The 14,187-nt window shown below is 30.9% G+C and overlaps 2 protein-coding genes across 5 annotated transcripts in view; both read left to right on the plus strand.

Annotated features, from left to right (window-relative positions):
• The window catches only part of LOC136079651 (uncharacterized), a 103,789-nt gene that overhangs the window by 11,368 nt on the left and 78,234 nt on the right, over positions 1–14,187 (plus strand). For all 4 annotated transcript variants that reach the window (XM_065795798.1, XM_065795800.1, XM_065795799.1 and 1 more), the window contains exon 3: positions 1,024–1,135. In XM_065795798.1, the coding sequence (XP_065651870.1) occupies positions 1,024–1,135 (112 nt within the window). The remainder of the gene's footprint in view (positions 1–1,023; positions 1,136–14,187) is intronic.
• Positions 11,721–13,564, plus strand: LOC136079028 (uncharacterized). The gene is made up of 2 exons (XM_065794787.1): positions 11,721–11,831; positions 12,144–13,564. Exons 1-2 carry the CDS (start codon positions 11,813–11,815, stop codon positions 13,097–13,099), a joined length of 975 nt encoding a protein of 324 aa, XP_065650859.1. The 5' UTR covers positions 11,721–11,812; the 3' UTR covers positions 13,100–13,564.

Raw genomic sequence — 14,187 nt, forward strand, 5'->3', positions numbered from 1 at the left:
AAAAAAAAATTTCGGAAAAAAAAAGGCAATGAAAAAATGCAAATTCCAAAATCAAGTTAGCATTGACTAAGGTGGAAAAAAGTACCTCACACCACCTCTAACATCTACAGATGTTGAAAAATTGTTTTTCTACAGCTGGAGAGAATATCAAAACGAAAGAAATTTGGAAAAACTTCTTTTTTGTCGACAAGATTGTTGGATTCTGTTATTAGCTATTTTATTTTTGGCTTTTTTTTCGGTTCCGGTTATGAATAATAAAAATCGATTTTCGGTTCAGTTCCGGTTTCTGCAAAATATTAGTTCCGGTTGATCAGTAGCAACAATATACTTTTACAGAATTACAGAGTTTGTAAACCAGGTATCAGGCGAAAGATAACGAGGAGAAAGATCACGCGTCAAAAGAGACAAAAAGATTGCGAGGATCATTTTATCAGAATTTTAAAAAGACGTAAACCAACATATATATTATATTGTTGTATTAATAAAGAGAAAATGAAAAAATTAAAATTAAAAAACAGCATAAAAAAGAAGTAAAACAAACTTTATATAAAGGTAGAAAAGTAAATGAAAAGTTAAAAATAAAAATACACAAAGATTCGATATTTCATATTTTTACATTTACCAATTTTTCCAACATCCTGATTTCTTATATTAATTATAATTTTTATATTAATTATAAACATCCTGATTTCTTATATTTATGAAAATGCCTAAATTTAGATCTATTTTTAGCTTCAAATTTAGACATGTTGATTAAGATTATAATTGTTGTTGTTGTTTCTTAAAATATTTTTAGATTCTTTCTTTTTAGAATCTTATTTTGCACGACAATTTTTTTATTATATATATATATATATATATATATATATATATATATATATATATATATATATATATATATATATATATATATATATATATATATATATATATATATATATATATATATATATATATATATATATATATATATATATATATATATATATATATATATATATATATATATATATATATATATAGCCAAACTGCTCTCGAAGCTGCAGTTTAACACTGGATTTATGCGGAAAATGTGAATGTAATCCGTCTTGTGCTGGGAGAAATCGACGTCAGCATAGCTGCAATTGCAAACAAGGTAAATAAAATTTTTTGTTAGAATTCAATAAAGTTAAGGAAAAAATTGGAAAAATAAACAAGTGAAAGTAAAAACGTGAATAAAACAACAACTGCAAAATCTCATAAGTATTTTAAAACATCACAAAAAAAAAAAATTATGTAATTTACTGACAAATAAAATCAACCTTCAACTATCAGGGTTTTTCATTACTAATGAATATGGTTAGTTGCATTTCTATGAAAACATTTTTCTATGAAAAATCAAATGAATTGTAAACCAATAATATGCTTAATATTATCATAATATTAATATTACGTTTTAGGAAGGTTTGCCTAAATCATCATTTTCAGTTATTGTAACCTTATGTAAGTATCTATGATGTTTTATCTGACTTTAGCAATGAAGCTAAAACTGTGGACAATTTCTAAAATTAGATCTGATAGACATTAAAATAACATTAAAAAATTAATTCACATTGAGTGAAATTAAAAAATTCTTCTTTACTTTAAAATTAAGGAACAAAAATGATAATGAAAAGCAAATTAAACAGAAAATCTTTAAGACCTTTAAAGGAAATTAGGGGTGGATGGACACCGCGCAGGATGTTCATTCCGAACACATACATATTGGAACTTACGAATAAACAAACATAGTGCCATTGGTTCAAGCATATTACAAACGTACTTACACTCTCAAGCCCTTAATAAAAGAGGGAGAGACATTTATTAGTTTTTGGAAAATTTTTCCACCCACCCCAAGCTTATCAAGACACCCCTCCCCCGTTTATTAGTTTTTACTTGTTATCAACAAAAACGTTATATCTTAAAAAAAAAAAATCAGTAAAAATTGGTCTTCAAAACTAGAAAATAGTTGTTTCTGTCACTGATAAAAACAGAAACTTTCAGTGTAAACAGGCTTCAAAAATCGCCGACCTAGTAAATCTCAATTCAAATTCAAACCCAAGTCGAAAATGAGCCTTTGGTTTATTTCTCACCAAAGTATAAAAATTATATCAGCGTCTTAAATCCTATTGAAATTATGATAAAACAGCTGTTAGAAAATGCGCATTTGACCTTACGCCACGCTAGAATTAAATAGCTTTATGCGTGTTTTGTTAAAAAACCTTAGTTTGGATTCATAAACTGAAATTTTTGATAAAAAATACTTATATTGTAATATTAAAAAATTTCCCATCCCCATCCATCCTTTATTAACACGACGCACAGTGGGACAAAATCTCGATTTTGTGGCCAAAATTCCCAAGTTACCTACATGAGGGTTTTCGAGGTCGCTGATTACGAATCTGAGGTCAGATTTAAAAAATTCAAAATGGCGGCTTCAATATGGCGGCCAAAACTGTTCATACGTTGAAAATATAAAATCTCATGTAGTTTGGTTTTCGAGGCCATTGCCTATGATTCAGGAGTTAAATTAGAGCAAAAACATTGTAAAATTGTTTCCAAATTTATACTATTAATAAAAAAACAGAAATTTCTAATTTTAATTTAGTTTTTTTTTTTAAATTGGTAAAAGATTAAGCCATATATATGTAAAAAAATTGTTTGTTTAATCCTAGTAACAAAAATCACGTATGTCTTATTTATCAATGTTCGAATCATTCAATTCGGTATCTGATGTTGAATCACTTGTATCTAAATCAGAATTTTTCCTTGTCTCTTGTCTGGTGACTTCAGGTTGTTTTAACACTTGTAAAGGTTTTTGATGTAGAGATTTTGCCGGTCTCTGGGGCAATTTTCTAATTCTCGAGAGAAATGGATCTGATGTTAATAAGAGCCTATTAAAAATGTCTCTCGTATTCGATTCTCTTGAGCATTTTCTTAAATGATGTAATCTGAAGTTTTTAATGTCCTTATTGCGTGACTCATGGGCATCTTCAGAAAGTTGTCCAATCGGTAAAAGGGCATATTTTACAATTTCTGCTCCATGGATCAACACTTTATGTAGAGATGTAGGCATGTAATACCATGGATATAAAGCAACAATTAAATGGGCAGTATCTACACAATAGTCAATGAATTTTTCATCATCTATATCAAACCCGCTCAAAATTTCCTACAAAATAACATGAAATTGGTGAATTAAATTTTTATCGACTCCTGTTATTTCAGCAGATATAGCAGCGTTTTGAAAAAAGCGGCGCGCTGTATTTCCATCGTAAAAGCTTCCATATTGTTGGGGTTTATCGTTGATCGACCAAAGCCAAGCTTTGGTTGATCAACGATAAGCCCCAGTTTTCTCCTAAATTGAGTCTGTATTTCTTCCTTACGTATTTTCACATTCTTTTTATCTTCCTCTCGACGAGCTTGCCACTTTTCAGTTGTTAGCTAATGCGACACATGCAAACAGCACTTGAAAAAACGAATCCATGCATGCAATGTAGATATGCTAAACTTTAAATTATCTGTAGTGATGTCCATTTTTATAATGTTGTTGATGTCATTAAATTCTTTAGAGGAAGCTTTGCATAGGAAGCAGCGTTGTGCAGAAGTGGTATCAGTTACTGCATTACAGACTTTACCGTCTATCATCGTAAAGGACATACATTAAGTTACTGAAATGGATTTTCCATTTTATTCATTAGCATATGGTGCAAAACCCTCAATATGCGGTTCAATGTCGGTAACTTCTTTCAATGTTGACTGTACATCTTCATGTACAAACTGCAATCGTAATGGTCTGCAGAGTCGCGGAGATGATGGTCTAAGATTTTTCCACACAATAGTTACTTCACCCGTCTCGTGATTGTTGTGTATTAATTGTAAAGGTACAAGAGAAGTATAAAAAAATGCTTTCATTAGATTTTCCAGTCTCAGTAAATTTTTGTTTATAAACACTTTGACTTTCCGGATTTGAATTTCCGGATTTAGAGTGTCAATGACATTAGCCTGAAGTTGTATAATTCTATGTGCGGTATGATCAAGTAAAGCTTGTAGTTCAATTTGTGCGCACGACTCACGACTTGAGCATTTGTGCGCACGACTCACGACTTGAGCAGCATGTACTTGACCAGAAGTCCTTAAACTCATTTGAGCAGCATATGCGAATTCTTCTGTAGAAAAAATAGAACATACTTCTTGAGTCTTTCGCCTCTTTGATCTATACTAGATGAAGCAAAGGATTGCGAAGGTCGCCCACGTGTTCCTTTTTTATTATCATTCTTCACAATCTTCTCAGGTGTTGTGCATTCAGTATTGGATAATTTTGAAAATTGTACGGTGCCCTTCAACCATCATTTTTCATCATCCTTCATTTTTTTTCATAAAAAATTCTTCCCATCTTCCTGCTGCTCTCCATCTCAATCGAAAATTTTCAAACAACCGTGTTAATGACATTTCATCCTCGCCTACTTGTATCACATGTTCCATTTTTGTGAAAATTGCATCTGTCAAAACATCAATGATGAATTTATATTCATTTTTAATCTGTCTTTCACCATAAAGAATATATATTTTCTTGACAATTCCATATTTGAAGATTTGGAAGACTCTGTATAAAAAAATACAGTTATAACTGCTGAGAGTTCTTTGAGGACTATTTTATAAAATTTTGAGATTATCATAAAACGGAACGAGAAGTAACTTGTAAAGCATATGTTTAAAATAATAAACTATTGTATTAAAATGTAATTAGTGCCATTAAATAATTTTAATCCACTAATTTCCATGACCATTATAAGACATTAATCTATGTTAATAGATTAATGTCGCACCACGCATTCCTCCATAAAAACTAGTCTCACTATTAAAATGGCACTCAATGGCAGCCAGTTTTTTAATATGTTATATTTAACACTATACACTATCAATTCCTTGACGAAAGAAAGTGGATAACCACGGTTAAATTTTTAAAACTACATTAAAAAATCGATTTTAGATGAAAAATTTTTTATGTTTACTTGTCGCGCGATTTAAATGTAAAAAAAAATTAAAATTCGGAATAACTGTGCATAACCATATATTCTACATACCTCCAGAAAGTTATTCCATTTTGCCGAATTCCAATTGAAATAGTTTCTTCAGTTTGACAGCACTTTAAAACAGACAAGAACTTTTCGAAGTGTCCTCTTGTTTAGTGCATACCGAACGGAGGCTAAATATCAACTGATATTGAGGCCACCCTAGAGCAGGTATATACTTGCTCTGTTCAGAATTTTGTTCTAGAACTATCTGTAAACAAGATCTGAACGTAAAAAGTCGAAAATATAAAACTCAAAATTTGACTTTTAGGAAATTCAAATCGGAATTTCGTCCCACGGTGCGACGCCAGAGGTCTAGACAAAACATGATTACATATTTATATATAGTAAGTTACAGTTGAGCTAACAAAGTATCCTCTACATACCTCTAACTAAATAATAGATAAATATGATACCACTACATACATTGAAGACATTACATATACATATACATTATGGACATGACATGATAGAATTAATAACAGAAAGTACAGCTCTTTTAGCCTTTGCTTTGAAAGCGAATACTGCAAGACAGTCTTAAGAGTCTTAGAATTTACAATACGTAAAGCAATCAAGTGAATCCTGCAATGTATTTTATTTGCAATAAGATAAATTATGCTAATGTATAAAAAACACATGGAGCAGGTGTTTTATCATCAATCCCCATTTAGTTTGCGTACGATATAAAAATGTAAATATATATATATATATATCAAAGTCAAGTTGTATAAAGAGATTCTTAGGTTCTTTTCTGAACTGTTCCAAAAAGACGTATTTAACAAAGTTTTATTTTACGCATCTGTATTTTTTTTAACAAAAATGTTCAAAGATATTGGATTTTAAAAGGGACTTAAAATTGAGTACGATATTTATCAGAAATTGTTTTATTTAAGACTGAATATATTGGGAGATCATTCAATTATTATTAAAATTATTTATTATTATTAGGAGATTCTACTGTCTTGGTCTTTGTCTTGAAGCTTGAAGTCTTGGTCTTGGTTTTGAAAACCTGAAGTATTGGTCTTGGTCTCAGACATTTACTGTCGTGTAGTTTCTAGATCCTTACAAAAATATCAACACAATGGATGGATAAGTAATTAATAATAAATTGTTGATCACCTCAACTTTCCACTCTCATAAGGATTTGTATCTAGCTAAGATAGCTTATAGTAATAGTAACAAGTCAACGGCTAGCCACTATTAGCGGCTAGCCGTTGACTAGTTACTATTAACATGTCGGAAAGTTATTGGCTAGCTATTTATTACGGCTGACATTATCGGTCCACTAAATAAACGATGAATAAGACCCTAATAAACTGCTTAAAAAGGCCTTTATAGATCCACTGCAAATCCACAAAAACAATGTTTGCTTGTTATATTATACATGTATAACTAATTTTTCTAATAGACTAATGTGTATAAATGGTAAAATAGTACTTCAAGATAAGACGATGAATAAGACCAAAAGCAACACTCAAGATTCCAAGACCACTTAGCAAACATTCGATAGCTGAATATAAGTGGACCTATATAGGCATTTTGAGCGGTCCACTTCAGTTTTTCTTATCGGTTACATAGTGGACCATTAGTGGCAGCCGCCAAAAGTGGTTAGCCAATGATTTTCCTACACCACACTTTAAAAATTTATTGACTCGCCACTTATAAACGGATGCCTATAGTGGTTAACTAAGTAACTGATGAGCGAAACTCAAATTAACCGCTCAAGATGTATGCTCAATATAAGCCCACTGCAAATATACTACAACAATGTTTGCTTAACCAATTCCAAGACCATGACATTAAAAAGTCAATCAAAGATCAAGGCCAAGACTTTGAAAGGTTTCACAAAACCAAGATCAAGTTTTAAATTCTTAACGATCTAACACAATAATGCTCACTCGCTTATGTATACCTCAGCGAATATTTTTGTAGTAATTTTGCAGTGTACAGTGAGCCAGAATTCACTTTTACTGGACAAATTTCATAACTAATTTAATATTAGAGCTACATACACTAAACTTGGCATGAGTATTAATATAAGATCAAGCTTCTTATAAATTTTTAATATTATAATAATTTTTTTTTATTTAGTTGCTATGAATACTTATATAGCTTAGTTACTGAAATTTTCGCGATAAGATTTGAAGTCGTTATTTCTAGCCTCTTGAGCTTCCTCTGACATAAGTCCGATGGGTAATGTAAGGTTTTTAATTTTGTCATGTCTATATATGTGCACTTTGAGCACAGATTGAGCCATGTACTACTATGGATAAAAGGACACATATATTCTAACAGTGTCAAAACAATAATCCTTGGATTTTAAGCAGTCTATTTTATATTCTGAAGAAATTTTTACCAGGATAATGTAAAACCTGAATCTAAGATTTTGATCAATACCCAGAGTTTCAGCTGTTTGTTCATATGCTGCAAAAGCACGCCTTGAAGTATTGCCATCTATATGTCCCATTTTGTTCATAAAATCAGTCTGAATCTTTTGTTTAGCTACACATGTCTTTTATTTGTATTCTTTTAATCTTGCTTGCCACTTTCTTGTTTCTTTTTTATATACAATGTGTAAAATCATCTCAACACAATCGAATCCATGCATGGAGACCGGAAAGACCATATTTGAACTCTCTGTTAGTATAATCTATATTAAGGATATCAAGACTACTCATATTTTTTGGAGAAACACTATACACTGAACAGCATTGATTAAATTAGTTTTTTCAGGAAATATCGTTTGAACCTTCCCATCAATTATTGTAAGTTTAATTATACAATTCACTTCAATAGAAGATCCGCAAATATCTAATAAAATTATACCCAAGCTTTCTATTTCACTTTTAATGTGCTGATCTTCTTCTATCACAGATTCCTTGGATTCCGTTTTGTATGCAAATTTTATGGGTCTACAATAGGCTTTGGATAACAACTTTTAATTTCTCCAAGGAGGCACCTTTTCGTTGCTGTTGTTAAATCCAGTCAAATCCAATGGGACTTGATAAGTAATAAATAATGATTCTTCACACTTTAAGTCTCTGTTTATGTCAGGTTCTAATAAAACTTGTTTGCAAATGCTTTGGCCAGTAGTACCTTCAAAACCAGCCTTACACGTGAGTGTCTTTGTTTGTATTGCTTTGTTGTTCAATATCAAGTGCCTAAGCACAGGTTCTTGAACTGCACAGATTCTTTGCAAAGTATGAATCATTAAATCTTATAAAGGAACTGAAGCTGAATATTTCTCCACTGTTATATTTCTAGAATAAAATTTTAATTTTGCATCCCTGACATCATTGTAAGCAGGGTAGTTCTTTCTCCGAGGCTCCACTTTTAATCAATTCATAGGAAGCTTTTGTCAGATTAGCATCAATTATTAAAGTCAGTGCTTTGCCTGCTGAATATTTACTTGCTTTATCTGTATTTGAAATGTTTAAAACCTTCTTAGCAGCAATAACAATAGGTTCATCTCTTAATTTTTTACTGGCAGTAAAAAATAATTAATTGGACGAATGAGTTCAAATAAGCCAGATTCACTCCATTTTTTAGTTTTATTAGATTTATCATCAACTGTAACTGGTTTTTTTTTAATTTTTTAATTTTGTTATTTAGGTGCCCCAAGAAGACCTAACGGTCTTGTCATAGAGCACTGCGGAAGTGCATTTAAATAGGAAGTTCACGCCTCCTTCCTTACCGTGACACGAAAATATGTCCAGAGTTTGTTTCGAACCTCGATCTCCTGCTTCTTAAGCAAGCGCTCTAACCACTGTTTTCGAACACTTCTACTTGCAGTTAGTTCACTGTCTTTTTTTCCTAACAATTAAATATTCATTAAGCCAGTTCACAAACTTCTTTTCAAAAATTTTAACAGTAAAGTTTGCAGATTTCGACTTTTTTTTATACAAGTAAACAAATCGTTGAACAGCATGCCTAAAATCAACGTTTTTAAATTCAGCAATTTTTGAATAAATTGTAAATTATCTTCAGCATTATTTTGTTTTGAAATACCTAGATTGTTCTTTTGGAGAAAATTATGAATGTTTAAGTTATAAACCATATCTAACTTATTCTTATAACAAATATTTTCATTTAAAAGTTTAATATTATAATATATAAGATAAAGTGGTGTAACATTGACACATCTTTAGAAAATTTTTTTTTCTAGAGTGCGATAAAAAAAATTTGGTGTACAATATTTCTAAGTGTTTAGCAATGATATTCCTGCCATTAATTGTTAAAAATTTTAATTTTTTGAGGAATATTATTGATAGATAATAATTTTTGTTGATATAGTGCCACTGTTAATGTTAGCCTCTATCTAGGGTAACTTTGACCGTAAAACGTTTTATGCTTTAAATGTTAAAAATAACTTATAAGGGTAGCATAATAGTTGGAATTTTAACAAATAAATTAGAGAAAACATTTGAAATAATACTAGCTCCAACCTACAGTTTCTTTTTAAAAATTACCACTTTGAAAAAAATGTAAAATAACGCTGAAAAATAACAAAAAATTGTTATTTAAAAGATATCAAATAGATTCCGTTCTGATATTGTCTACTTGAATATTTATAAAAGTAATTTTTCTTTTAGGTATGCTTTTTTGGGTTGATTCTGTTTCATTTAATCTTGCAATCTTGCACAAGATTCATCAGATTGAATCTGATGCAAGATTTGCAATCTTGCACGAGATTCAGTCTAAAGTTCTCTTGATTCTTTTTCTTTTTTCGTCGCTTTTCACAGGTTGCGTGTGTCGAAGATGTTTCAAAAGTACCAATTCTAGCTGTTTTCTTGGAGTCAGAACTTCCTGTATTTTATCTGAGCTTGTGACTCGAATTGGTACGAAGCTTATACTATTCATGTCATTGATTGCCGGTGTAATCTTATTTTGATTTTAATTTTTACTTGCGCAAATAATTTTATCCAATGTTAAAAGCTCATTGACAATTTCATACTGGTTATTCTACTTCTTTTAGTGGAAAATTCCACAAGTTTTAAAATCCATTATAGCACAACTTCAGCAGTTGTGGAAAAGTTGCTTTATCAATATTTTTATATCGCGTTGAATCATAAAAGGTTTTCAAACAACTCCTCCAAGATGCTTTGACTGTCTTGAAAACACCTACATCTAAAGACTGTAAAATACTACTTGTATGGGCAGGTAAACAAAGTAGCTCAATATTGTTTGCGATAGCTAAGTCAATAACGGTTTTTTATATGTGAGAGTTGTGTCCGTCAAATATTAGAAGCTTCGATCCTTCTAATTGGTTATTTTCGGCTATAATTATCTTTTCAAAACATTCAATGAATTGGGGGATTCCATCCAACCTGAAGGAGAACAGTTGAACATGAATTTTCCAGACCACCTTACAACACCAGGTGCTGTAAAGGTTAAGAATTTTATAAACAATATATGGTGATAAAAATCGACCGGTTGCAGAACAGCATCATGCACTGTGAACATTGTTTTAGTTGAAGTACCGACCGTTTGCAGAGAATTTTCTGCTTGCCTATGTTGGTTTGAAACCATGTTTCATCTACATTGAATATATTTTGTCGCTTTTTCTGTAGATGAATTTTCTCAATAACGACTGCTAGTTTTTCAAAAAAGTCATCGTTAACATTGCATGAATACGCACGGTTAGCGGAAGAGATTGTCCGATCCAACGGGGAAGTTCGTTTTTTCATCTCTCCTCAAAACGACGCATCCAATAAATTCCAAGCTTTCCATTGTTAAAGGTATTGGCTCTACCATTACTGTTTATGTAATCTTGCACAATACTCGCAACATTGTAACAACCTATACCAAAGCCCCAGTTTTCAAGTTTCTAGATTGTATGAATAATCAACGTTTCTTTTTCTAGTATCAAAATTGTTGGGCGTCCAACTTCTTTACAATGCACTTATCTTAATATGATTAATTATTGTTGTTTTACTTATGCTGACATTATTTTCACTCACATCATTAATGGTTTTATTCATGGCTTCCCGATCATACAATCCGCAAGTTGAACTTGGTTTTTTTATGAAGTTTTTTTTTTATGCGAGTCATGATATCATGTGATCATAGACTCGAAAAAAAAATTAATCCTTTATTTATTTACGTTTAAAGCGTAATGACAATAATCATACATTTTGAGTAAACTTTTACAGACCTATGGGGTAGCTTTGACAATCCTGTCAATGTTACCCCAAAACTGAAATGTGTGTTTAAAAATAAAGGTATTAAAAATCATTTTAAATGCTTAGTACTTAGAAATAACATCATAAAAGTACATTTAAAATTATATAACAGTATGGTTTAACTTAACTTATGACTAAAGTTTTTAACATTAAAAAATTAAGAATAGGTTTAGTCTGCACTCGCGGTATTGTGTCGTTATTTATGTTTACAATTATGTTGATAAAAATAACTATATTTGTTCATTCAACTGATTACTGTGGCGTCGCACAGTGGAGTATTTCAAAGTAATAGTCGATCAAAAGTCGATTGCAAAAATTTTGTAAAAGTATACTATTAACTATATATCATGAAAAATTTATAAAGGCTACATCACTAAACAACAATTTTAGTGTTGCCCACTCCCCCTTCCAGGTATAAAAAAACTAAACTCGGACTTCGCGTAAGCTCATTGTATTTGTTTTTTACGCTTCCTGTCAAACGCAACTTTTAAAAGTATTATTTAAGCTTGTATGCTGTAAAACCTTTAATAAATCACGATGAACGTTGAAGAAGAAGGTATGTACATACAAAATAAATGTATAGTTTCTTCATTTTACTTAACAAAATGAGATTTTTTAAAGTATATATTCGAGACTAAAATTGTTAGATTTTTTTTGTAAATACTATATTCAAAATTGTTTTCGTATATGAATTAAACCGAATTTAGCAAAGATTTTTTATGTAACTTAAACATTAGTTATTCTAGTTGGCATTTTTGAAATAAAATGTTCCACATAAATCTTCCATTTTTTAAAATTTAATTTTGATTAAATAATACGACAAAAACGTTGTCTTTTGAATAAAAAGTTGTTTCATTTTTTTTTTCAGAATCCCAACCAATGGTGAAAGAGATGACTAGAAAAGAACTCTACGATGTTATGAAACAATGCCCAAAGAAAAAAATTGATGACAAATTTGTGTTTTTAGAAGATCATCTCAAAATTATTACAAAATGTACTGAAAATGAACAAAGTTCACTAAAAAACGCCTTAAATACTTTCAAGTTTCATTTTAAACAAAAATGGATAGCTGCTAACTACATAGAAGAACGTTTTTTGAAGTACAATGAACTATGGCTCAATGCTATCATAAGTTTACCCACCTGTATAATAAAAAGGCCTGGTCGACCATCAAAAGATTTCGAGTTGTTGAGTTCGCCAAGCAAGCGACGTAGAACAAAAGCTTTGAGAGACCAAATATCTTATGCACAACTAACCTATGCTGCCCGAATGAGTCAGCGTGATGCAGGACATTGTGATGCGTCAAGAATAATGAAAGATATTAGCTGCTCACCGGAAAAGGCAAACAAATATAGAGAAAACTTCAATTCCATTCAGACGAATGTTATAAAAAAACACACACCATCGGAAGCATTATCAATTTTTGTGGAAGCCAATATGACAAGGAGACAATATGAAATAATTTATGCAGCTAATAAAAATATTTATCCATGTTATTCGCTTTTGAAAGAATCAAAAAAACAATGTTATCCTCCACAAGAGTCAATGACAGTTTCAGAAACATGTTGTGAAATTAAACTACAAGATATTCTAGATCACACAACTAGATGCTTGTGTGAATATTTGGATGAAGTTTTGGAAACTTTAAATAAAGAAGAAAGAAGCAATTTAGAAATGTTATCAAAATGGGGTTGTGATGGCTCACAGCAGCAAACATTTAAACAAAAATTGCAAAATAGTACAGATAGTGACTCTAACATTTTTCAAAGTTCATTTGTGCCTCTACGGCTTATATGTCATATTGGTAGCCAGAAGATTATTTAGCAAAACCCTGTGCCCTCTTCTACAAGATATTGTCGCCCAATTCGAATTCGTTTTATCCATGAAACTAAAGACATAACAAATGAGAAATCTGCTATGTAGAAGATCAAATAAAAAACTTAAAAAAAACTGAAATATCGAAGATTTTAGGTGGTATTATACATATAAAGCATACCTTGGCATTTACAATGGTTGATGCAAATGTATACAATGCTGCAACCAACATGACATCTACTATGAGGTGCTATATATGTGGACTAACATCAAAAGACCTTAATAACTTAACCATAAAAAAATAGATAATCTAGATGCCCTTAAATTTGGTTTATCGATATTGCATACAAGGATTAGGTTTTTCGAATCTTTACTACATTTATCATACCACATTCCCATAAAAAAATGGCAAGCGAGAACACAAGATGATAAAATAATTGTAGCTGAAACAAAAAAAAAAACATTCAAAACAAATTCAAAGAGAAAATGGGGCTGCTGGTGGATATTCCAACTGCAGGTTTTGGGAATACTAATGATGACAATACATCAAGAAGATTTTTCTCAGATACTCAAACCTCATCCTGCATTACAGGAGTTAACATTGGACTTATTAAAAATTGTAGTATCATTTTGGAAACCTTGTCAAGTGGATATAAAATAGATATCAAAAAATTTGAAAAGTTTTCAGAACTGACAGCAGAACTTTATGTTGAAATTTATGGATGGTATCCAATGACTCCTACAATGCGCAAGATGTTGAGACATGGTGCCACAATAATTGATCAAGCTATATTGCCTATTGGTCAATTATCGGAAGAGGCGGCTCAAAACAAGCACTTCCGTGATTATAGACAGAATTTCTCGAGAAAATTTTCAAGAGAAATTTGTAATAGGGATATCATAAACAGACTTCTGTTAAGTTCCGATCCTTTGTTGAGCAGTGTCAGAATGAGGCTCAAGAATAAAAGAAATGCTATTTCCAGTGAGGCATTAGAGTTCTTGCAACCAGAAAAATTGAACGAACTACAACAATATGAAGAGGAGGCATCTAGCGAAAATGAATCAGACTAATGTTTATTTTGTATCGTTTTTTAAGT

This window comes from Hydra vulgaris, chromosome 04 (assembly GCF_038396675.1).
Source record: "Hydra vulgaris chromosome 04, alternate assembly HydraT2T_AEP".
NCBI lineage: Eukaryota > Metazoa > Cnidaria > Hydrozoa > Anthoathecata > Hydridae > Hydra > Hydra vulgaris.